Raw genomic sequence first — 27608 nt, 5'->3', positions numbered from 1 at the left:
TAAATGTATAATTCTTCTTTACCAATGATCCAGATTGGAAATAACTAAATATATACGTGTATGTGTATATACATATATGTACACACACACACACAAGTGATTTGTCCACACAATGCATTGATTTGTCTAAATACCATTCAAGTGTCAAATGACTGAAGTTTACTAAGACATTCTTCAATAAAGAAAGCACTGTGAAACATTGTTGTGAACACTTTAAACCACTTTAGACAAGTCTCAGCAAAACAGAAAATCTTACAATAATTGATAGTCTTTGGGCTGACGAGAAGGCAAGTAGTTGAAAATGTATAGAGGTTAACATTAAAATCTTGAAGTAGATATATATATATGCAATTACACCCCAATGGATGGAGGACTGGAAGGAATGCGAGCAAGTTCGCAGACAATACAAAACTGGGAGTAGCTGCTGACTCCCTCAAAGACAGGGAGGTCGTGCAGAGAGACCTTGACAAATTAGAAGAGTGGGGCAATCACCAACTGCATGAGATTCAACAAGGGAAAGTGCCTGATTCTGCATCTGGGATGGGGCAACCCTGGATGTACGGACAGACTGGGGAACAAGAGGCTAGAGAGCAGTGCTGCAAAAAGAGACCTGAGGATAGAAGTCAGCAGAGCCCTGGCAGCCAGGAGGGCCAAGCCCGTCCAGGGGGCATCAGGCACAGCATGGCCAGCCGGGCAAGGGAGGGATTGTCCTGCTCTGCTCTGGGCTGGGGCAGCCTCACCTCCAGTGCTGGGGGCAGCTCTGGATGCTGCAATGTAAGAAGGATATTAGTGAGCGTCTAAAGGAGGGCCATAAGGATGGTGAAGGGCCTTGAGGAGAAGCCCTTGAGCAGACGTGAGGAGTGGCTGAGGGCACTTGGTCTGTTCAGCCTGGAGGAGACCGAGGGGAGGCCTCATTGCAGCTACAGCTTCATCATGAGGGCAGGAGGAGGAGCAGGCACTGATCTCTGCTCTCTGGTGACCAGGGACAGAACCCGAAAGGATGGCCTGGGGTTTTGTCAGGGGAGGTTTAGGTTGGATATTAGGAAAAGGTTCTTCCCTCAGAGGGTAGTTGGGCACTGGAACAGGCTCCCCAGGGCACCAAGCCTGACAGAGTTCAAGATACATTTGGACAATACTGCTGGGCACATGGTGTGACTCTTGGAGATGGTTCTGTGCAAGACTGAGAGTTGGACTCTATGATCCTTGTGGGGTCCTTCCAACTCAGCATATTCCATGATTTTGTGAAAATCTCTCTAATACACTAAGAGGGTCCATCACTCTAGAAAACATGCCAACAAACATCAGGTAAAGGGATTTTTTTATTTCTGTAGTCTGAAAGAAACAGAGAATGTTTTAGAAAAGGCTATAGCTAATGTTTCCCCTACACGTAAATTGAAGTTTAATGACACTAGAAACAGACATCCATCATGCCTATATGCACAAACAATCCTAGCTCTACTGTCAGTGAAAATTCAGTTTATCTAATGTTTTATAATATTTTAAGCTCCAATCCTCAAAAAACTTACTATTGGAGTATATTCAATTAAATTTTACTGAAATTATTTCCATGAAACTACTTACACCAACAAATATTATTCAATTATATTAATAAAAAAGAAAACATGTTAAAAGTTACAAGAAATCATTTCTAGATAAATTAAGCAGAAACTGACAAACAATGGGAGGAAAAAGTAAATGCAACTGGCCTGAGTATAAAAAAAACGGTTGGAAAAATACATATTCAAGAGACCATTCTTTTCAAGTCTTGGAACAAAGTGATGTGTAGATAAGTGCCAAAAGAATATGCATACCATGACTTCACATACATCCTATTCAAAACAAATTGTGAGGTAAAACAGTAAACAAAGGCTTTGCACCCAGAAAAGTCTACAATGCCAGCTAATATTAGAAATTCAAGACGAGTTTCCCATTTAATCTTTAAAAACAGCTTTTCTCCTCCTTGTCTTCCAACACACTTGAAAATGTGTTATACTCATCCTGTATTTTTCCTGAAAGTACCACATATGGCATTTCTCAAACATGTTCAATTATCACATTCCTGGAAATTTTATGGACTCTTTTGTACCATTTCTATGTTATGTCTTCTAACATGCTACTGAGCTGTCACGCATTGACTTTGCCTGTAAAACAGAGAAATTTTGCCTTGTAAAGGGCCAGAGCTCTCAGTGGAGTGGATACCCATGGGCATGGAGGGAAACGTGCAGCCAGAGAGGACATTACACTGCACAGCAGCAGCCCCCTGCCCAAACTGCACTGCAGATCTGCAAGGAAGGCTTTCCAGACTGCTTCTCTTCCTAAATTTCTGAACTACATCAATAAAGAAACACTTTATGTGAGGGTGAAAGACTGCAACTAATGCGACACGCTACATCCAAAGGCACAGTTTCAATCACTGGCCTGAACAGCTACTAAGCTTGACTTAGCACTAAGCAACTGAAGTGGAAATATATTGACAGGATCTTTGATGCTTTTAGGTTTCAGAGTCCATTTCTTGCAAGCGCTGATCTACAGCAGACACTTCATTATTTACGGTTTTTCCACTCTTCCAGGAGTAACAGACCCTTAGTCAATCATAAATGGATGCATGTTTCAGCTGCCTAGAAATGGTGATGGCCAAGTCATTAGTGACTATTGTGTACATTAGCATCCTCAATCTACCCATTTATTTTAAAGCTCCATATTTTAAGTGGTATTACAAAAATGGTTAATGATTACCTACAAGATATTAAAAGTGGTCTAAAAATAAACCCATTAAAGTGAACTGTGCTTAAAATATGTCTTATTTTCCAAACATAATCAGGAGAGATAACAGAAGAAATTTCATCTCCCTAAAATCTTTGCTGCTTTTATACCAATGGAGCAACAACCCCCCTGCAAAATAAAATAATTTCTTTAAGCCAAATAACTGCCTAAGGTAAAAAGCAATGGCTCTCCAATGATTCGCAGCCTTGCTACATTTCCTTCTCCACAGCTCACACTTTGCCTCTAAAATTACAGATACAGCTGTGAACTTATTTACACTTTATGACATGTTAGTTTATATAACTCCTAAACTTTTGATTCTCAACAGTTTCAATCTACCAGTCACAAACAGAAATTCATGTTATCTACATATATATAATGTGAATATAGGTGCTGTGAAGAAGATTCTCTTAAATTCTTCAGAAGTGCTTCCACACTCCAGGTTAGCACCCTAGTCAGACAGTAATTTTCAAGCTTTTAGGAAAACATAGCCCAGCCTCTGTTCTCCCAGTATGCAATTAACCTACTATTATCATTCCCCAAATACACTTGCTTCCTACAGTCTTCCTTAATGTTGATGTTGCAAATTAATGCCTTATATTCCCCAATTATTATCAGTAATTTAGTAATATATCCCAAAGTCAGTTTTAATGATTTACGTTTATCTGAACATAAAGTTCTGAACATTTTTAAGAGGCTGAACTTAGGAAGTTTGATGCTATTACTTCTATGGTTGCCAACAGTTGTACAATGTATCATATCTGAGCTTCCAGTTAGACTAATAAAGTAGTTCCCAATAAGTAATACAAGGAATTTCTCATAACTTCACTACCATGATTTTACATATATACAAGAATAAAAAATACTTTGTGAAAAAATCCAGAGAAATACAGTGAAATAACGTACTTCTAATGAATTATAATAATGCAGTATGAAAATAAAAAATCTTAGAAAAATCTGCTCAAACCCAATGTAAAAAACACTTAGAACTCTCAGAAAAATTTATTTTTTATGTAAGAAAATAAAGCAAATCATAAAATGGCACAAGCAGTGTTGGGAACTATTTTACAGCATAGAATTTCTCATATACCAGAAAATAGGAAAGTAAAAACCAGTCAACAGGAGAAAAATCACAACTCTAAAGACTGACCACGCCATCAAACATACACTGATCTTAATTTGAACATAACTGAACATCAGTGAATAACTCTTCATTAAAATAGCAGTGGAAATCTGATTAAATTTATAGTAAGACATTGAAGAGACTTCTACAGTAGATGGCCTCTTCTTCCGCCCCATCTCCCATGACGGAGAAGGTTAAAAATAGAGGCTTCCGTTTCCTTAGATTATTTCACTTTAAACTTTTCTAGAGCACCGAAATAGGTACTTTGCCAGCTTCCTACATTTGTGTTAGAAAAGGAGTGTTAAAAACACACATTTACAGAAACTCAGGAAACTGACTTCTGTGGTTTGCATTATTATTATCATTTGTAAATGACAAGTCTCTCTAGAAGTGGGAGGTATTCTCTTCCAAAGTCTCCTTTTGGATATTGCTCACCCAAAGGTCCTTTGCACCACATAGTAACATATTTTGGGAACAAGCTGTACTGGCATATTTTTCTATATTTATGCATTCCTTTGCAGTTAGTAAATACAGATATTTTCAGTGCACAGTGCTCAGTTCCCCATATCCAAAAGGAGCTCCACTACTAGGGAGGAAAGCTTAAGAGCTGTAGACAGACAGCTTCAGCTCCCTCCCTCCCTGCCATGAGCCTTTGAGGAACTCAGCCACAGGAAACCCCTAACTTCTACCATGGCAGCACAGAGTGGCCCCAGCTGTCCAGGTCCATATTTTAATGTCAGAATGTGATTATCATCATCTAACACAACTCCTGCATACTACAAGCCACAAAACTTTAGCTGGTAATCCTTGCATCTAGCCCAACGTCATGGGTGACCTAGAGCATACCTTCCATAGCGACAAAAGAAGTGTTTGTAAATATTGAAAAAATGTACATTGTAGAATAAGCATCTGAATTCTTTACCTGGAAGCACTGAGTATTAAGAAGCAAAAGGTAGCAGGTACCTAAATTCTATTGCAATGTGATGTTGTATCATCTGCACATTACTATAATGTAGTGCCACCCATTCATTAAGAAGTCTGGTATGCTTCATAAGGCATTCCCTCATTAGGCAATTTTTTTATTGCTTTTTATTCTGCTGGAGTTGCCTTGGCTGAAGTTCTCCCTCCTGAGGGTGTGCCTCCTTCTCATCTCTTGTAAGATGGTCAATTGAAACAGCTCTGCCAGTTGAAACAATGAAGCACAGGAAAAATGCTGTCCGTTCTCTCCCCACCCCGCTGCCTCAATTCTTACATCAGTCTCCTAGATAATCTTAGCACTGCTAACCCTGGGACCCGAATTTTGTAGGTGTCCTACTATTCCCAAGGAAAAACATTCAAGTCTGGTGAAGGTACAAGGGAGTTGAAGAGGGGAATATTGTTGCACATGTTCATCATAACTCCGTGAAGTATGGAAGCTCTGGTCTTTGCAGATTTAATCTCCACTGAACACATGCCAGGTTCTCAGGATCTCTTTTGGCCACATAGTCACTCAACTCCAGTGTTCCCGCCCATCCGAGAGGATTGCTCCTCTTTTTTGCAAGGAGCAGCTCCAGAAAAACAATGCCAGTACAACCCTGCTCCTTCCAGGGAAAGAGACCAAGAAATCAGTTTCTCCTTCCAGTCTCAACTGCAATCCCTGTTATCACCTGAACATCCTGGAGGAAAAAAGGGAAGGAGACACACAGGGGATAGAAAAATATGAGGAACATGGGAACCAGGTGCTGGAAGAAGAGCCAACGGCAATCAGAAAGCAATAAATGATCCAAGGAAGCACAGACAGAGAAGCAGGATAAACACAAGGAGAAAGATTAACAGCAGAGCTCAAGCAGAAGGGACTGGCGAGCAGCAGTGTGAACAGGCCACAGCCCATCTGGCTGGATGGGGAAACAAAGTAGCCTCTACATCCCTCAGCTCTCAGACTCTGCCCACGGCTCTGTTCTCTCCTGCGCTCTCCACTCCATCTATACGGTAAGACCCACCTGCAGTTTTGTACGAAAGCTCAATTAACAGCTTGGTACCACTGAACTGGAGAGATCCCAGATGCCTTCCAACGTGTCCCCCTCTGCTGCCCTAATCCACAATCCCACCACACCATAGCACAACTGCTTTTAACACTCATCTGACCAGACTGTAAACTAAGAGTAGGTATGCTTCAACTCACCAGAACTTCAAAATAAGTAATGGAGAAAGGGAAAGTAGCAATTTGTGGGGGGGTCCCATGGATAATGAGTTTATTTTGCTATCAGATGAGCAAAGTGGCAATGTAGAAATGAGACAAGGGGAGCAAGATCTACTATTCTTAAGACATGAATTCAAGCATTTTACAATGCTTGGTGCACATTTGGCTATGCAATTTTAATAAACATGAAAAAAACACATAGATGCATCACAAAAACATTTCAGGAAGAGAACACTGAGGCACCAGGATCCATATGTTAAAGAGCCTTCTAAAGTTTGGAGGAAGAACACAGTCTATTTTAAAAATCTCTCAGAAACTCAAGTATACAGCAAATGAAAAACTAAAACCTCAAAGGCACCTCTGAATATCCACTGCTAGACAGTGGCACTGTAACCCCCCAGAAGAGTAATCCCCAATATGAATACCTCCTTCAGTGCTCATGAAAGGTTAAGACCTAACAACATAGGATATTGGCACAGATAACATGTTTGGGAATCAACTAATTAATTCATTTATCCATTAATATTGTTAAAAAAATACCAAACAAACCCACACACCAGAGCTGCACAGGAAATAACTAGATATTCATGAAGGAAATTAACAACTAAAACACATGAAATGATTGATTGACTAACCAATCATTAAAAAAAGTGTGCAAAGGAAATAAGCTACTGTGTTCTGTCATATCCTCAACTATATACTCACTAAAAACTATTTTTCCACAGTAATTGTAATTAAAATCTCTTCCCAGCTTCTCTTTTTTCATATAAGATCAAGTCTATCTTTAATACAGAAAGCACTTGTTCACATGCAACCACAGCAAGGCCACAAAGACATCAGAAATGCAGATTAAATGAACAGTAGTAAAAACTGAATTAGGTAAAGAAAAGAATCTGCATTTCCATGAGGTTTGTCCGGTACAAAGCAACAAGTTAGTAGGACAGATGCATTCAGAAGAGAAAAGGGATTTATGTCTGATATAACAGAATTCTAAGTTCTAGCAGAAGGGACATATGTTTCCTTTACTTTACTTTAAATACTTCCTTTACTTTAAATACAGAAATTATCTGCTCACAGAAATCATGCAAAATCTTGTCAGAGTAACTGTTCCCTGCATTTCACAGCCTTCTGTGTTACTAGCAGAGGAAGTATATAAAGTTTTAGTTTCTTTAACTCCAATGCACCTATTTTCTTCAAAACTATTTATATGCAAGAGCTAACCATAAATGGGGCCCTCCCAGTCTCTGAAGTAAGGATGGCAGGCAGGACTGTCTCCTAAACTTAGGAGCTCATCAGCAAAAGTTTAGGTAGGTAACAAACTTTTCCCAACAATACTAGCTATTTCCAGTTACTGAAAGATCTACTGACTCAATCTCTGAGTAGCCTGAAAGAGAAAAAAAATCCACAGTTTTCAGAAGTGTTGTAAGCCTGCTTGCTTAGCTGGGCTGATTCAGGAGGTCCAGTAAGAGGAGGGCATGAAGCAAATTGAACCACAACTGCTATTCCAGATGTGTGCTGAAAAATTTGTGACTCAAGTGTGTTTAACAGAGCAGGACTTCAAAACTTACCACTAGCTTCTCAAATGCTATTAGGAAACCTGAGTGAACTGAAAGGGAAACTATGGCAGCATACAAGCCTGACAGGGAAATCCCAGAAAAACATGGTAATGACTCTTACATTCCCTTCTCCACACAATTTCATGTTCTGTCATTTTCTAAAAACCTTTCACCTTTATCTATTAAGCAAGAAGAAAGCCTCTCCAAGACAGCTGTGGAAAAAGAAACAAGAGCACTCCCTCTTTCCTCCCCCATCCTGTACTTATGCCACAAATGAACAAATAATTGGAAGAGATTTTCTCCCATTTCCTAGACGGCTGCTGCCAGGAAAGCCTCTCTTCTACCATCACTCTTCGTCTAGCTTCCTTCTGCAGGCCTTACTTCCCCATAAGTGAACCCAGATGCTTACGTACATAGCCATTCTCTTGCTCTTCACAGCATGAAATCCACAGGATTCTTAATCACAGGACTTAGTTTTCTGATTTAATGCTGCCACAGCAAAACAAGGAATTACTATAGACAGAAGCTGTCAGAAGAGCAAAGGTCCATCCCTTCCCTACTCTTCATCGTAGTTGAAAGACCTAAATATTTTATGTCCTCAGGTTAACTTCCCTGATAACTTTGTCCTCAAATTCTCATTAGAATACAAAGAAGATACCACCACTTAAATAAATTGTTATTATAATTGTATTAAATCTATTCCTCCACCATGCAGTTAACAAGGTGTTTCTAACAACCATTCAGCAGTAAGGCTTTTCAGCCTATTGAGTAATCTTTATTCATTTTTCACAACAGCCTTCTGAGGCAAGGAACCTCACTGCATAGCCAGTTAAACCCTGTTGCTTGCTGCATTTTAGTGAAAGCCTGAATTTTACAGATATGACTGATCGAGGTACCCTCCTACCCTCTGGCCATATATTGAGCAATGCATCTTACTCACAATGACTTAATGCTTCTAATTCCTGCAAAAAATAATTTTACGGAGACAATTTTCCCTAACTCCTCTCAACAAAGAAGCATTAATAAATACACCAATTTAAGACACCAGTCAAGTCTCAAGTGGAATGCAGATCTGGGCAAGAATACCAATCCCACCCAATCCCCAAAAACCAAAGCCCAAACTCTGAAGAGAGCACCATGCAAGGCAATGTATCAACTACGACATCTCTGCACCACACTGCTTTCAGAGGTGGCACTAAAGCAATGCTGAGGGCAGGCACCCATGCACACACACACATTTCCACTAACTGAGTAATCTACATTTCTCGAAATTCCAGTGAACATGTAAAAGGGGCACTTTTCTTCTTTGTAGAAAATGACCGCTGGCAGAAGCAGAGGACAGGATAACATTGCTGTTGCCATAATACAAATTTAGAATACTTAAAAGGTTAGCACACAATTTATTGACAACTGAGCCAAAACAATTTCATAATGTAACAACCTATGCAATCCAAGAACAGCATAAAAATAAAAATAAGTTTATGGACTCTAATTGGTACTAAAAAGGAAAACTAATTACACAAATGCCATTTTAAATAGTAGCTTGTTCTAACACATGGTTTAATTTAATAGGTATTAAATATATTGTAAGAATGGACAAGTTCTGGCAATTTTTAGCATCCATCAAACATCAATGCTGGGAAGTAAAAAATAAATCATTGTCTTCAGAGATCCACCATAAAAATAAAATTAACTTCTTGCTTCTCTCAAAAGTAACCATGAAAATGAACTTCCCCTGCCCTTAGTAACAGTTCATCCGCATGTATTTTGTACAATTAATCTCAGCACATTGTTCTGTTGTTTTGAATCTACATTGCTTTGATCTTCAATTTCCAAAACAAGAGAACTACAAAAGCATTCTCAAACACACCTTTTAGATCAGGCATGTGCTCTTCCATCCACACACATATTAATGGCACAGAGTGCACTGTTCCCTTTACATTGTTGCCAACTGCAAGCTTTTGTAAGTGTAAATTTTGAGTGTACACAATATACAGCTATCAAAAAACAATAACAAATATCCAAGTATCTTAGTACTGTCTCAATTTTCTTTTCTGGCATTTTTCTTTCTTGTAAGCACATAAATCCCTTCTCACAGTACTGGGAGCAATCTAAGCCCTCCAAAGCTGCAGCTAGACTGTTCCACAAAAGGATGGCCAGCTCCAGCAGCATCTTTGTGAGCACCAGGTCAGTGTCGCTGTGCTACATCACAGCACGTGCTCCTCCAGCTCCTTTCAGTGCACAGGAGTGGGAAGATTCAACTTAGCCTTCCAAGTGATTGAATCATATTAGAAATATTCCTGAAGTCATGGCTTTATTTCAAAGATCTTTGCTTAAGATAACTTTATTATATACAAGACGGTGTACTACTGCAAATCAAGAAGTAAGAACATTATCAATCCATTTAACACTGGTGATACATCCTATGATAATACATACTTTATACATAATTTATAAATATAACCCCAGAAGAAATAACTAGAGCCTACAGCTTACACAAAATAATATTAAATTATTTCTGTAAAGAAAGTAACATTATAGCAAAAGTACTGTAAATTCATATTACAAATAATTTATCCCACACAAACACTTATACATTTGTCTACACAGAATGTTTCCAGCAGATTTAAAGCAGCTTTACCCTGGCTCCCATGAGTACAGCTTCCAGCTACTTCAGCGTGGCGCAGAGCTCCATCTAATATAACCTAGCCTACACAGGGCTTGTTAGCTCAGGTTTGGTGATGAATTAACCACAGCCACTGGCTCACAACCAGCTCAAAGATGAGCCAAATTTGCAACATAGCATTTAGACACAACTGACAGCGTCTCATAATGAAATTGCTTACTCACCTTATTCACCTCACTTACTTCATCTAGTGGAATAAACTACTCACCTGGATTGCTACACAAAAAGCATTCATATGGAAGATCGAGGGCCATGTTCACTCATAACTTACTGAGCTTCTCCAGGTAGAAAAAACTGTGCTTAGCAAAGGTCAAAATTAAAGCGAACAATTTTTGCTGACAATGCAACCAATGGCACCCACTGCCCTTGACAGTATTTCATACAATACATCTCTGATACCTATGAACAAAAAAAAATGACTGCTAACAGCTCCAGAAGGTACACTAACAGCAGGAATCTCAATGATTATCCTTCAGCAGGACTCTGGCTCTCTACTCAAGATTACACTTTTTGTTCATGCATATAGGAAAACAAACGTAAAAGCACACAACTCAGCCTAACAGCTACACTGGAAATTTAAATCTAATGCTTTGTTTCATTTGTGCATGAACAGTGCATCCACTGCACACACAGAATGATTAAAGTTCAACTCTGTACCACAAAATCTGGCACACTAATCTCAAAACGTATTTCTACTATTTAATAGGTAAAAGCATCACTCGTTTTTAGGAATTGGCTCATTTTCCAAACAAAACTGGCTACTAGAAATTAGCCCAACAGCAGGGTCATTGAAAGAAAAAAAAAAAAAAAAATCAAGGGCTCATAGACCCATCTCCGATAAAAATGTGGATGTGTGATTTTTATTAATAACATAGTTAATAGACTTAAGTCTATTTGTTAGGTTTTTTTCTATCGATGAGTTTTCAAATTTCAGGGAAACCTCCCACATAATTCAAACACCTATGAAAGTTTATGACAGTAGGAGGTCTAATGGAAAGTGAGAAACACACGCTCACACCTAATCAGCTACCAGAAAATCTGCTCAAGAGCAAGTGAATGCAAATAGCCCAAATGAAAGGCAAAAGCATCCAACAGAACTTTCACTTTCCCAGACTCCAAAGTCAATCAGTCATAACACTCAAACCCACAGGAAACCAGGCTTCACCAGTTCCGGTACTCATGGAAATACCTGATTTCTATAAATAGTAACATTTTCCATATAACATCTACTGAGAGCTTCTTCAGCACATCAGACTCTGTACCCTACAGGGCATCTCCCTGCCCTACCCTAGACAAGCTACCCAAATATTTTTCCTTCCAAATGTTGTTTTCTTTAAAAATACATTAAATATTTCCTTTAGAAATCCACAGCTAGTCCTACTTATATGACTATTTGCTGGGTGGAACAAAGTTAGATACTAAGCTGGAAATACCATAACAGCTGAGTATTTTAACTGGCAACACCCTGGTAATGACATGCCTGTGTGTCATATCAGCTAGACTCCACAACCTTACAAATCTGACATTTCCCATCTTGAAAAAGTGATTTAGCAGGTTTACTAGAATTTCACATGCACATGGTCACAGATAATCTGCATTAAAAATACCCAAGAGCAACGTATAAAGTGTATATTCATGAGCTTCACACTTGTCACTGATGATTTCAGTTCTCAACTCAGGCAGGTGAGTATGCCATTCCTCCAAAACAGAACATAATTTTTGTGCCACATCATAATATCATTTATGATACAATATTGCTCTGCAAAATAAAAGCCCAAAGTCAAGGTCATATATTGCTTTCAACACTGAAATTTTATCTCTCTCCAAATAAAAATCAATAGCCTTATTACCTATACTGTTCCATCATTATAGGTGTGCACTATTTATACAAATTAGCAGTGAACCTGCTCTAAATAAACATAAATTTTATAATAAGGATATTCATTGTACATCTAACACTGCTGGGCTTGGGAGATTTTTTCCTCCAAAATCCGAAAGCAAACATATGACAGTACATACAAAGACTATACTGAACATTCTTTATCATAGGCACCCAATGTATTTCCCAAAGTTTGCTGCTTAGTATTTTAAACCTTCAACTTTGCTGAGGCTTATTTTGTTGCATTTTAAAAATGGAACAAAACAAAGGAGAGGGGAGAACTGAGCTATGGCTGGATTCAGTAGATACCAGAGTCTTGACTAAATATACTTCTCCTGATTAAAAGCAACCCACCCATGAGAATCAAAGAGACAGATATTTGGACATCTGCCAGTTCATACAATAACTATGTTTATTTGTCTTAATAAATATTTAAGAAACATGACTTGTGGTATTTGATACAACTGAGACCATCGTTAAAAGGCCTCTCTCCATGACATAAGCAAATACAGCCTATCCTCTTTATTTGTCCGATTTCTTTTCGACATTCAAGGCTAATCTAGTTTTAGGTCAGGAAAGACTGCGGTCTATCATTTTAAACAAACTATTGTAGTAAAACGTGAACAGGAAATTCCTAACTACACTGTTCAAAGAACAATGATTAGAAAAACAACACAAGCTCACAAAGCACAAGAAGAGCAGTCCGGGTGGAAAGTAAAAAAAAAAAAAAAAAAGCATCGTGCACATGCAGTCACCTTGCTCATTTTGCTTCTCCCCTGCCAGCCCCCACTCCCCACTTCATCCTCCCCACAAAGGCCAGGGGTCCTTCAGACTTTGCCAAGGGAGAAACCTTTGGATGCGAAGGGGAAAAGTGCAGTATATACAGCTCTGTCGGATACCTTAGAAATATCCGGCCTGCGGGAGTTAGCGCAGGCATGCCATTCATTCCACAACATATAAATGCCCTCTTTAGAGCCTCATCCAAGCAGCAGTTTCATTTGGATTTTGAGGCACAGGTCTGCCTTGTTTTTCAATAAGCTGCAAGCTATTTTTGCCATGAAAAAAAAAAAACCTCAACATTTTAAAAGTGTGCCTGCCTATCATACACAGACTACATAAAATGAGTAAAACATAGACTAAAGGAAAATCTCCTGCATTAGCACTCTATTCATAGCACAGATATACATCTTCTAAAAGAAACAAAACTCCAAACACTTCAACCCCCAAAAGCACAACAAAGCTCAGGTATTTTAAATTCCACCAAGTGTAGTACCTTAAAACATTTAAAAATTATTTAACCAAAGTGCTCTCACAACTGTTATGAAATAATTCTTGTAAAAATCTGGACAACTGACCATCTTTGCTAATGGGGAGGGGAAAAAAATGCATTCTTAATTTGAGAAAGAAATCACAATATAGGGGAACTAATTGACTTTTAGTATCAGGTACAAATATTATATTAAGAGCCTACTAGTTGGTATAACTTTTTCTTTGTCCTTTACAGAAAACCTATAAATATCTGGATATGGGTATTAGTATTAAAGTCTTCATCCACTTTGAAAAATAAGCCTATGAGCACATATATAAAAAGGCAAAAGACAAAAAATGAACACAGGATCTCAAAAGAGTTGCATTTTAAAGACCCATATTCAGGGTCTGGAGGGTAGGGAGAAAATTTTCACAGTCAGGACACTACCCGTAGTTTCATAATTTCAGGGTGCTCTAAACGGAACCAGAGTTTTGGATACAGGGTAATTTGTATTTTAAAGAGAACAGAAAAAGCCTTTTATAAATGTCCTATAGACTCTAAATGTAAAGAAAATAAACTTACAGTTGTGATTCAAGTAAAAAATGAACATGATTTTCTTTATCAAGTCACTTCAGAAAGAATAAAACAAATACCTTAAGAACCATGTGGGCAAACAGTCATATGTGCAAAACTTCAAAAACTCCAGATGTTCACATACCAAACATAATTACCCCAAAGGAGATATTCCAGAAATTTATTACAGTATGTTTTAATGATAAAATGAAGCAGCTGTATTTTAAAACAACAAAACTTTTTAAAAATTCTGAACCCATTCCATGTTAGAAGAAAAAAAAATTACCAATATTCCCTTTCAGACACTTTTTCCAAAAGAAACAGGCAAGGGCCAAAAATCTTCATACAAGTCAGAAAACAGAAAAAGAGGGAGTCTTTAACTCAAGGATCCAAATTGAGGCCCATCAATAGTAATGAAAGTGCATTATTGCCTTAGGGCTGTTTGGAAGATTATGAGACAGAACTGAGGACATGTCTCACTCCCAGCATGCAGATGTCCAGAGAACAGTATCAGCTACATCGTCACTGTAACTGAACAGAAGCTCTGAACAGGCACAGATATACAAGATTACTCCCAGAAATAATTTCCCAAACACAATATTGCAAGAGAGCTCACTCTACATACAAGTGTTTGTATTTCAGTGGGAGAAGTCTGCACAAATCAACTACTTTCCACAATCACTGGAGCTTTATTTAGCCCATTTCCTGAATATTGTGACAAATTTTATGAACGCTAGTTTTAAAAAAAATACATAGATCTCCATTCATATGAATCATCTGCAGTTTTTTCTTTTATTAAGTAATAAAAAAACTCCCTATAATCTGGCTTAGCATTAAAACAGGTTTACATCTAAGTTATATGAAATGTTCAAGGTCTTTTTATATTTACTTCTGATAAAACATAAGACTTTTTCCTAAGCACATAATACACTCCAAGAAAACAAAAAGCTGGGATGTCAAAATCTATGCCAGAAGCCATTTCTGGAAATTTATTAAAAATTAAGGTAGCTGGTAATTTCCTAAAAGGCCTTGAATCCCTAAGAACAGATTCAGTACAAAGATTAAGGTCATTCTGAGTAACATTTACAGCCAATTACAGGAAACACCATTATGACTTTTCTTTAAAAACTGAAACCAACAAAAAAACCACCACAAAACTAATCATGGCTCAGCAAACCTTCTATATAGTTCACTCCCCACAAACATTTCGTAACTCCAACCTTCCAGATGTAAAATCAGAATTACGTTTACTAACATAAGCACTGAGATTATAACCATAAACAAATATTGTAGATGGTAAATTGATTGAAATTTCAGAGGATTGAATGACACGGTACAGACCATTCACACACTCCTTCCTACACATTAGTGTTTGTATACTTGATCATGGATTAAAAATGCTCTTTGCTCTAAAAGCCTTCTATCATCTGAAGAAATTTGTAACACTTCATCAAAACTTCATGTAAGTGCATACAGAAAATTACTAAAGATGATAAATAGGAATTTACAAAGTAGTTTATTTTACAGTAAGAAAATAATTCCTGGAACTGGAAATACAGTATCTTCATTGCAGCATCAATCCATCAGAATCCAAGAGTAAGCCTAATCATAAACCTCTTGACATTTTACTCCAAAAAGGCTAAAGGGAAAGATTTTATTTAAACCAAAAAGTAAAGGCTTTAATTCACAATTTCTTTGGGAAAAAATTGTAGCTATACTCTATTAAAAAAACAAAGCAAAACAACCCATAAAAAACACAGCAAAAAATACCAACCTACAACTTTAGTTCTGCTTAAGACAAGTATGCAAGGTTCAGCACTTAATTTTCTCCCCGAACAACTTAATCATCTTCCTGAATAGAAGACATTAACTAACTTCAAGAACAGTAATCACACTTCACACTGCAGATCAATTCCAGGGAACTTAGCTGAAACTAGCCATTCACTAAGATCAAAGAAACACTGTGCATTACACAGTGTTATGAGAAATCAAGAAGCTGTTTAGCTGAATCAGTACACAAAACTCAATATACAAAGATTATTAAACACAAGCAACACAAAAGAAAGGATGAAGACAAGTTCTAGGACCTCTCCATCTCTCTACACGCTCCCCTTGACTGAGGCAAAAGGCTTAAGAAATCTCGTATTTCTTGAACTCCTATAAATGCTGTAGCGACTTTTTAGTAATGCAGATAAGGGGAGAGTCGTTTCTTCCTGCATTCCTGGCTATAAACAAAGACATTAAAATACTGGACCATGCATGCATTAAGCTGCATTTCCAAGGGCCGAGAACTGTGTGAAATCAAAAAAAGTTTTCACAACAGATATTCCTCTTTATGACACAACATTTACTCCCAAAGTTCTCCTAGAGGCAACACAAAATTATGGCTAACCAGTCCAGATACAAAATACAGCTGATAAAAAAATACCTTACGATTTTTGATTAAAATGCTTTTGTTTTCCTTCTGGGGAAAATTATTTTTTAAAAAATATGGAGACTTAGTTTTAACTATGTCTTTTGCCATACAGACAAGGTATAAGCACCAAAACCAAATTGTAATTAAGAAACAGGCTACAATGGATTTTCAAATTTTAATAGAAAAATTCAGCATCCAAAACATTATCAAATGAGGAAGGCGGAAGCTCACAGGTTTAAGCCTATTGAGGCAAGGATTGCATTTGATTACTTGATAGGAATCTCAAATAAAAGAAAGAAACAAGCCCATCATTACAAAGTACAGCATTTTTAACCATCTTTCTGCAAGCTAGTACTAGTGAACATTTTTCTAAAAAAAATAATTCTATAACTTGTCCCAACTGAGCAGCTACATTAAGCACAGAAGTAGTATTCAAACGCCCATGCAGTTTTGAGCACATGGTGCTTGTTTATCACAAATCTCAGTACACCCATAACCACAAGAGTAGCACCAGGCTTTCCCTTGAATAAACTATGAGCTGGCAGAAAAGCAAAAGTAAGACAACTCAAACCAACACAGAGTAGCATATACTTTTTGCCAAATGCTGTCAATCAATACACTGCATACAGATGAAAACAAGTGTATACAAATATACAACATGAATACATGTTTTAAATCGAATTTTGACAAATTACCTATTGCAGTTTCATCTACAACCATTTCCTCCAATTATTTTTTTAACTATATGAAGTAGAGGTCAGTTATGCTATCTCTAACAGATGATCATCAGGTTAATTTGTGTTAATCATCAATTACAGTGTTAAAGGCTATTCAGACGCAACTAAAACTAACCTTTGATCTAACAGGCATGACGGTCATTAAATCAATTTTTTCTTGGGTTTTGTAGTTAACTTGTTCTGAAGTTTGGGATTCAAGGATTTTTACCTATGTGCCTGATCATATCTTTAATACTGTGATTCTTAGTCTTATCCAAAAGATGTAATCTGGGGGAAGCAAAAGGCACGGAAGTGTTCAAACAGTTATTTCCAAAGACACACACTTGCTTCTCCATCTCCTAATTGTCCCTACACTGCCCACCCCCCCCAAAAAAAAAGGCACTGTACTTTTTATTCTGTAATTCTCTTTTAAGCACTCATAGAATTGCTGTTCAAATCAAGTAAGTTTGGACTGCATCCACCTTTGAGAAGTGGGTCACAATTTGTTTATGCTATAGTATTAAATAATTATGCAGTACTTCAGCTGCCTTCCCAAACATGGAGCAGTCACTCTTTCTAAGAAAACATTGCGCATAAAGGCTTTTAAAAAGTCTTATTTTTAGCTATTTAAACTGCAATCCAACATTAAATAAATCAATTTTGAAACATTATGCATTTTCAGCTTTGATACCAAACTTTGCATTTTGCTATTTGTGCAAAAGAGTTTCAGGCTAAGTACAATACAAGTCAAAATAGCTTCAACGAATTGTCCATAGATATTTCATCTTGAAAATAACTCTTTCAGAATGCTATGAAAGATAGCCTTTGATTCTCTGTTGCTGGTTCAAGGGTGTTGATATCGCTTCACTTTATTTTTGTCCCACTGCCAATTAAATATAGTGAAATAGAAAAGTCTTTGAAAACAAAAATAAAAAGATGTAGTCGCTTTAGGTTTTGATATTTAATAACTCAGCCCTTGATGGCAACGAGCTCCTTCAGCCAAAGAGTGAACAGTACAGCACAGAACTGCCTTCATCCTGCAAACCACGGGGAGACCACCAAGCTCATCACTGGATGCAAAAGCATTTCCTACTCCAGCCAACAGCCACAGAAAAGTAGAGAAAAACTGAGAAACATTACATCTTATTTGGTCATGCAACATGTACCTAGAGCAAGCCTCACCAGGTGGGTAGCAGTATTGAATGGCTGACTTGAAGGATTCAATCGGCTATTAGAAGTCACAGATCATGTCTTGCCAACCTTTTAGCACATTCTCATTGTATTAAGTCCAAATTAATTTTCCTATTTGGGACAGAATAAGAAATGATCAAGACCCTGTAGCATGGCAGAACAAAGCTTATACTCCCATTCCTTGCTACTAACGACTAGTTAAGAACTGAAGGATTTATTCTCACGAAACAGGCTAGATTGGCATCAAGGAAAAAGAACACATCATCAGAATCCCTGCTCCTTTCCATAAGCAGACTAAAATCTTGTTCATCTAATCCAAATATTATAACCTCCTCCTCTATGACCTGGCAATTTCCACCTGTACACACAATCACCTCCCTTAAAAAATCCCCTAGATGCACTGTAATGATCTTTGACGAGTTCTCACTCCAAACACTGGTGACAAAATCACCTTTTAAGTCACCCAAATAGCTGCTCTTTGGTTTTTGTTGTTACCTTGACAAGTCTTTTCACACTCCATTTTCTTCCTCAGTCATACCCTACACCTCTACACTTGACTGAGATCTTCCTTGGAGGTGCTCCACTGTCAAGATCTTTCCCAAATCTACCTGATCTTATACTCACTTCCCTCACACACAGCTCCCAAACACATATCTGGTCCAATTCCCACGCACACCAACTTTGCTCCCTGTCAGCAATGGCAATGCTCACCACTGACTTCACCAAGTCTTTAGTGTTTCCAAGCTGGTGATGATACCACAAAGTCCCCAAATTGGTTCTGCTACTTGCAGCTCTCAAACCTCCTAACAGCCACTTCAGTGCTGCTACTCTAAAAAACTGATTCTGACACCTATTTTTCTTCTATTGGCCTTTAAATATCCAACTTATGTCTGAAAACTGATTCTCTCCTTTTAAAACGTAACTTGAAGCTTGTTTAGAGATGTTTCGTTTTACTATGGGAGTATTTTTAAAATCAACAGTCAAGGCTGCCATTTACAGAGAGGATTTACTCAAAGAAGGCTTTAAACTGACTCATCACTTTTGCCTAATCCAATTCCTTATTGAATCAAACTTAATTGACATAAACCACTTAAATACCCATCTGCCCCAAAGGTTAAGTCAGCTTAGGGAACTAAACCAGCTGAACACTACCCTTCCCCAAAAAAAGAGATATTAAACACTGCATAGAGTTGCGGTTTTTTCTCATTTTTCTTACTGCAAGGTCAGATATGCAAGGGTACCAGTGCAAGAGAGGGGTGAGACCATGTGGTTTGGCAGGGAGGACATTACTGGTTTTGGCAGCAGTGAATTATTAGCTCAAGAGTGCTGTATTGCCAAACCTTGCTGAGCATTGCTCCCTGCCCTGCCACAGCAGGCAACGAGGTAGGAAAAATACCTAGAGCGTGTTTTCTCTAGCATGCTTCTTTCAACCAGAAACAAGTTGAAGATTACTTAAAAGCTGCAATACTAGCTGACTTTGCTGGTGAATGTGAACTGTCACATCTGCAGCAGATAAGATATTCAGGAAGTTCTATTTTTAACTGTAGGCAGGAAAGTATTAGTTTAATTTTTTTCAACAATGTATCAATGAAATACTTCTGTTTGGTCTCACATACAACTTTACAAAACTCTACTTTCCAACGAATAACACAAAATTATAAACCAACATTACATTCAACAGGCACCTCTTCTGAAGTTTGTTAACAGAGCTCTACTATAGATAAGTCTCTAGGTTTTTTTGTTGCCTACAGATCATTTGTTCTTATGTTTACACAGTGCTGTCACTATATTTATATTTGCTAAAAACATGAAATTGTTATCTCTAACTAATCACTAGAATCCAAGCCTAAACAGGATTTTTTTCTCCAGATAATAGAACTTAAACCCCAGCCCTAGCCTTCTGACATTTCAAATCTTGAATTCTCACATGTGCAGATCCTGAAAAGCAGACTTCCCTCTGCACACCCTTTAGAAGATACGCTAATGCAAACACCCAATTTTCTTTCCAATTTTCTTTAAATGCCTGGCGCAGTTTAATTACAATAAGTAGAACGACTGTGTCTATACCAACTCAGCTACACACTAATTTTTATATATAAAAATAGCAAAGTACCTTCTCTGACAGTTTCAAGCATGGACAAGTTCCAACAGAACAGGGTTTCTCAGTTTGCAAGACCCAACACAGATGTGAGTCAATACCATGTCACAGAATCCTTCAAGAAACAGCCCCATAACACGTGCCATCACATTGCTGTAACACACTCAAGGCACAACTGCTAATTTAGACCTTCCTAGCATGTACATATATACAATAAGGCAGGTGTCTACATTACATATCTAGTTGCTGCAAATACTTCCATTAAGAGGTAAAAACTACACAAACACACACAAAAACCCTTCACCTTTTAACAAAATGTCAATAAGCTTAACAGCAGTGGGTTTTTGTTAATGAGGCTCCTTGTGGCTCAATAGATGTTTTGATGCTTTAGCATAAATGCTTTAGGCCTTTAAATTTTATGCTGCCTAAGACAAATTTTCAAGGGATATGTATTTAAACTATAAATCACTATTATTGTACTATAAGGAAAACCTTTCATCTTAGGAAGAATCAGTGGATGCCTTCCACCATTACTTTTCAAGACACTGAAAAACTACTAAAAACATTTATAATACTCAGTGACTGGAGATGTAGTACTCATTTAGAACAACACTAATTTGCAAGAAAACATGAATGATCACTTTGTACAGGCACTGCTTTTCCAGCAGCAATATAAATCTGAAAAGAAATTAAGTTACTTTTTAAAAGAAACATTTAAATCAGAGAGGTGAGATCAAGGGAGGAGAGGGGGAAAAGCAGTAATTTAGAGACATTTTCCATGAATCACAGGATTAATGTTGTAACATATTAACACCTCATCAGAATCTACCAATCAAATAAAAGACTCAGCTCGAAGAGCCTACCTAATACCAAGTAACATTAATTCTAGGATGCTTGTGTCTTCATTCATTCTTCATCATAAACATTTTCATGGGATCCACACACAATATGAAATTAAATTTTGAAGTTAATTTGCTGCAGCATGTATTCCCAGTCACATGCCAGGAGAGCAGTCTACACAGCTTTCCCATTCATGCTGTGGCTGCATCCAGGTTTGACATTTACAAAGAAAGTTCAAAACATCTGGATCTCAAGTACTGTTTAACATGCAATGCTTTTTATATAAATTCTATCAAGTCCACTGTATTGCCAACTTAAGGTAATCAAATGGTGCAAGTGCAGTGACCTAGATGCCTGAAGTCATTGCAAGAATCAGGATTTCTTCCTGGGCGCATAATCGAGCGCCTCTACACTTTCTAATGAAAGGTGGCCGCTTTACCAATCCTTATGATTAGCTATACTTAGCTATATGTATTTTATATACTGGTCAAATGATAGATCATGTAATGGAAGCAGTAAATATTGACGGTCATAAACAATGAGACTTCAAATGATAGCTAACTTAAATTGGGCAAAAAAAATAGGTAATTTCATATAGGGAGTAAAAGAGTGGAAAACTACCCTGACATCTAATATCCACTACTATTAAAAACACAGCATATTCCTGGTTTTGATTTCTGACTATCAGATGCTGTTACAAATCTACCAAAGAAAAGAATTCTGAAGTCTCTGGTATCATGTCGTTTCATGACAACTCACTTCTTAAACATCTCTTCAACTGAATAAATTCTACTCTTTTCCCCTCATGGGAGAGCATATTTTCCAGATCTATACTCATTCAACAATTCTTTTTTTTTCCCTTCCAAGCTCCTTCATTTCTTGCGAGCTTGGTAACAACTGAGTTGAACATCAAAATACAACAAACAGGAAGTAGACAAGAAAAGTCTGAAAACAAACAAACCTGAAGATGACATTCAAAAATTGCAGTGAGACTAACTATACAGTTGCCTCCATCTTTCTGATGTTTTGGAATAGAAGTATTTGAATTCTAATAATGAGTGCCACCGATTGCAACTCTCAGTGTGGAGGTTTAAGGCAGACCCAAAAAAAACGTTATTTTTGAACAAAATAAAATTATGCCTCTTATGATTGTCTTTGGATTGCTGCATACTGCCAACTGCACAGATAAATTCCAATACTCTAGGAAATATTCTCTTGCCTTGACAAAAAGACCACTGATTTTCTAACCTTATCACTTGGTGGCATATGAAAAGATCCTTTGCCTCACTAAAGACCCATCTTCCAATTCGGGCAAAAAACTTCTGAAGCAATTCTCATCAATTCACAGCTCTCCCATCTGCCCTCAGAGTTGCTCCCCTGCACATATCAAATAAGGCAAGAAAACTTATGAGAAAATAATCTGTCACTGAACTTGCTCTTTTAATACAAAACAAGCAGTAGCTAAGGGACTTTGAGTCTGGAATGTTCTAGATTTGAATATCTGACATGAATATGCTTTTTATTTAGGCTTCTTACTTACAATTTCTTATTCCTTTATAAAGCCAGGGGAAAGAGAAATCACATTATGCTGCATCACACACTAGCACATGTTTGAACACCTTGCTGTGCCACTTGCCATAATAGAGGAAACAACAGTAGTAGCAGACTTTGTCTCACTCAACAGAAGTCAACTAACTGGGTAATACAGACACTTGCTAGAATCAAATAAATTATAAGAATAAAGGGTCCTGAAATAGTTCACCAAAAAGTAGTCAGCATTTCTGGACCTTCCTGCCCAGTATTCAGTTCAACATTTCTACTCTGCACTCCTAACAACAGATACCTGCCCCTAGTGACTTTGCCAAGCTGACTCGTTTTAAACCCATTAGCCTTTCCAGTTTATTTCCAGTCTCTACAATTCTGACCTTTCAATAGTCTGCTTGTCCAGCACATCTTACCTTTCTTGACCCCCCGTACTCACATCTCACACATAGTTATTATATTTCACCTTCCAGTCATCTTCCCTTCTTCACCTAGACTGCATGCTGTCTCTCATGGTATTTTCTCACCCTGAAGATTCCACATCCAAACCCAGTGCTCCTTCTTTTCCCTCAGGGTTCCCTGTACAGCCAAGAAAAGAGCTGACACCCTCACACCCTGAACCCTCACCAGACCAGTTTTTCCTTACCTGTTTCTCCCTGCTCTACTGGTTTTCAGGCTAGTTCCCCTAGGTTTTTATTCCCAGACTTCAGGTGCCATCCACCTTCTCCCTACCCCTTGATCCTGATTGCTTTGCTTTCAAAACCTACCGAATCTCCCCTCTTCTCTGTCAAATTCCAGGGCCAACCCCATTTGATCCCATACTCCTTGTTCCAACCCACCTCTTCTACAAAGCCTAGGTTTTCCACCAGTGCTCACATCATTCATCAATCAGGCCTCAGAATTAGGATGCAAATGAGGACATAGGACAGAAATTTTCCTCACTACCAGCAGTTCATGCTGCAGGAAGTTACAAGCAGCTGCTAAAACCGAGGTCTTTACCAAACCCATAATGATTTTTTAAATTCCTCTCCAACTAGTCCAAATGGGTGATTTCTCCATGCAAAAACACTCCTACACTTTATAAGTTTAAAATCCTCACTCCAAAAGAACATGATTTCGCCAAACTCCAAGAATTTTGTCTAAGCTCTAATCACATGAAAACAGCAACAGTAGTAAGATCTCTGTGTGGTTGATATTGATGATCCTTGTGGCACCAGTCTTTTACAAATTCATTTACAATCCTGTTATTGAACAGAATCTCAATGTAGCAAGTACTGTGCAAACACAAGATAAAAAGGTAGTTCCCTGCCTTGAAGAATTTACAATCTATTAAGATAAAAGACGACTACTACCACGAGATGAAAACATCCACTGAATGGCTCCCTTCTGAGATCTACAGGATCTGCTAAACAACCATCCACAATCTCTTCATTACACACAATCCACGCAGAGCAACACAGTATCTTCCTGAACCTAACCACTGATTTGATAAGAAAGATAACATCCTTCTCTAAACTGCTCATTTATCACTCTTCTACCTCTTTTTTCTTTCCACAGAAAATCATAAGGTATCCACTTATGAGTCCTTTTTCCCTTCTCAGTCTTTATTATTCTCACTTGCCTTCCTTACCCTCATCACCTTCTCTTTCCCGAACTCCAAAATCCTTTACAGAGCACTTCTTCAATTAGCATTTCTTTGTCTTTTTGGCTTCAATGGAAAAAACACTGGGGGAGGGGAGTGAAATTTGTTTTGTGGTGAGATTTCTAATTGAATAATTATTTCAAATCAAATTCACTAACCAAACTATACAAAAGGCTCAGAAATCTCAGGGGGAGTCCTGAAAAGAGAAACAAAAAAACCCAAACTACTGAGTGCCAGCTAAAAGGAAAGAAGAGCCTGTGGGGATGCTTAAAGACTACTAGCCATAGGAAAGCTTGGAGGTGCTGATTCTCAGAGCCCTTGATCAAGTGCAGCATGGCCTGAGGTCTCATAGCTTTGTCCAATTCCTCCTGGGTAGAAATAAAATAAAACCACCCGAACACAGAAATCGGGAGCTGAACTCTGTCACTCTATGCCTAACTCACAATGCTGAGGTACATATGACAAAAGTAGGTTATTCTACCTTCCACTTAAACCACTTTTTGCCAAAATACAGCTTCAATACCACTTCACTGCTGCTCTTACCTTTCCTTCCCAAACTTCCTCAGAAAATAATTACCTTGATCCTTTCCTACTTTGCTGCTGCCCATCGGAATCTGAATAGCAGCAATGAAATCCGAAAAGACTGGTCACTTTCTACCATGCAAAACCCAGACATCTCACTAAAATAACAGTAGTCTATTCTCAACCCGAGATTAACTCTGCAGTAATAGAACCAGCTCCTAGTACTTTAATTCTGTACAAACTACTGATGACATACTCACGAAAACATCATCTCTTTTCTTTCTGCCCCAATGCAAATGTCTCAATCTCTACTCTACAGCCTGTTCTTACCCAATGTGAAAAATAGATCTAAGTTTAAAGCTTGGAGTGAAATATTTAGACAAAATTTCAAGCAATGTGTGGCATTTCAATTATTTCTTCCAAACATGGGGCCATAATTTTAGCAATACCACGTAAGTTGAACAGTAACTCAATTTTAACGCTGTAGTAAATGGCTAAATCTTTTCTGTTATTGTCTGTATAGAAGATATTTCAGAAGACAAAACCACATACTCTCAGAAACTTAATGCAAAGGATGAGATGCAGAGAAGCAACAGACATCGATTACCTTTACAACACAGTATTAAAAGTAACCTAACTACATGTACGTGCATTTTGACATAGAAAAAATGTGCTATCTAAAGCATATTAACAAATATTTAACATCTCAGCAAAAAAATATCTGCATGCTTAAGTATATCCACATAATGAGATAAAACATTATCTGGTAGATAAATATTTAGGCCATTTAAACAATTATGCATTGTCGTGCAAAACGACAGGAATCTCTCAAATTACTACAGTCTTTAACCCAGACTGTGCTTAAAAGTTTCTGTGGCCTGCTTAACATTCCAGGCATACTTCTGGCAAGGTAGCTCTGGCTGAGGTTCAAACTGTCCTTGTCCAACTTTCACTTACTATAAAAACATTGTTTAATATAGAAAAGCATACACGGAGACATATGTTTCTTATTTCGCAGACACCTAAAATACTGACACTTGTGTTCACTAACTCCGCGTGGAAATTTTTAGGCGACCGCTTTGAAGCAAGGTCGTCTTTTACGGGGCAGAGCCCACGCTTCCACCAGATTTTAGCTACGACGCTTAAACACTGCTTACAACGCATTTCTACTAAAAGCCGTAAGACCTGTCCGTATTTATTCACCCTAAGTGAGAAGAAAAGGCCTAACTCGGTCTCCCCACGCACCGCAGGGCCGTGCAGATGCTGCCCCGGACACCACGCAGCTGCAGATTTTTGCTGCTAATTTGCAGCAGACCTCGTATTTGTCAAATTAAGTGCAGGAATTTCCCGGTTTGCTTACCTCCACGCAGCGTTATCTTTTATGAGGAGGTAATCTACCAAATTACTCCAGCATGCCTCCAGCCTGCTGCTGCCAATTAGTTCAGCCCAGCTAATAAATCAGGGTAGCCAAGCCGCTCGGTTACAGCGGGGCCGGCCCGGTACGGAGGAGTATAAACACAGGCGGTGTCAGCGCTCCTGCCTCCCCATGTCCCCCCGCACTGAGATAACGTTTAGTCCGAGCACCCACCGGGGGTGGTGGGGGGCAGAAAGCCTCAATTCTTTTTTTTCTGGATCATATTCAGCGTTTAACACTGCCGACAAAACCATCAGTAAGGAGGGGTAGAGGCTCTGCCCCCACGACGGGCCGCGGTGGGCCGATGTGACAGAGCCCCCACCCTGGACCGCCGAGCCGGAGCCTCGGAGTGCCCCGCCGGCAGCGGCATCGCCGGTCCCGCCGCCCACACCCTCCCGGCGGCCGCGGACGGGGAAAGGAAAATGTCGCCGATGGGCCCAGCCCCGGGTGAACGGGGCTCAGGGCCTCTTTCTCCCCGGATCTCACTCGTACCTGTCCCGGGGGTCGATCCACGAGGTCTGCCGGGTGTTGTGGTCGATGTAAAAGACTCTCCCGTCGAAGTCCCTCGCTTCTTCCCAGCCGGCGGGCAGCGGCAGCTCCGAGCTCTCCCGGCCCCGCTGTCCTCCCGCCGGCGGCCCGCCGCCCTGTCCCGCCGCCGCTTGCTGCTGCCGCCGCCGCCGCCCGCCGCTCAACCACGGCATGGCCGCTCCGCCGCCGGGCCACCGCCGCCCTACTCCGGCCGAAAGCCGCTCCCCGCCCGCCGCCGGGGCAGCTCCAGTCCCACCCGGGCCGCGGCCGCCCGCCGCCGCCTCCTCCTCCTCTTCCTCCTCCAGCACTAACAGGCGGCCCCGCAGGGAGCGGGACTCGGGCGGCTCCGGCTGCGCCGCGCCGAGCTCATCCTCCCCCGCGCCAGCCCCGCTCCAAGCCGGGACCAGCCCCGCCGCGCTTCCTAACCCCGCCCGGGACCTGCCCCGCGCCGCCCCGGCTCCCAGCCCCCGATCCCGGCCCGAGCGCCCCCGCCCCGCCGGTCAGCAGCGCCCCGCCGCCGCCTGCCGCCCGGCGCCTGCCCCGGCCATCTTCCCTCCCTCCGCCCCGCCCGGCTGTTCCCACGCCGCAGAGCCCTCCCGCCCCGGCCCGCTCTGTGGGGCACGGGGGAAGCAGCGGGACCCGGGCCGGCCGCACCCCACGCCGCGGAAGCCGGGCCCAGACCCAGACACGT

General features: G+C 39.5%; 1 protein-coding gene across 3 annotated transcripts in view; it reads right to left on the bottom strand.

The window, feature by feature from the left end:
* The window catches only part of WWC3 (WWC family member 3), a 97833-nt gene extending 70728 nt beyond the window's left edge, over positions 1–27105 (bottom strand). For all 3 annotated transcript variants that reach the window (XM_014882440.2, XM_014882439.2, XM_014882438.2), the window contains exon 1: positions 26882–27105. In XM_014882440.2, coding sequence (XP_014737926.2) covers positions 26882–27090 — 209 coding nt within the window. In that variant the 5' untranslated portion in view covers positions 27091–27105. The remainder of the gene's footprint in view (positions 1–26881) is intronic.
* Positions 27106–27608: the final 503 nt, after the last annotated feature.

The sequence above is a fragment of the Sturnus vulgaris genome, chromosome 2 (assembly GCF_052056855.1).
Source record: "Sturnus vulgaris isolate bStuVul1 chromosome 2, bStuVul1.hap1, whole genome shotgun sequence".
Classification (NCBI taxonomy): Eukaryota; Metazoa; Chordata; class Aves; order Passeriformes; family Sturnidae; genus Sturnus; species Sturnus vulgaris.
Note: the sequence above shows the minus strand (reverse complement) of the source record. Positions and strands in the feature narration are given on the sequence as shown.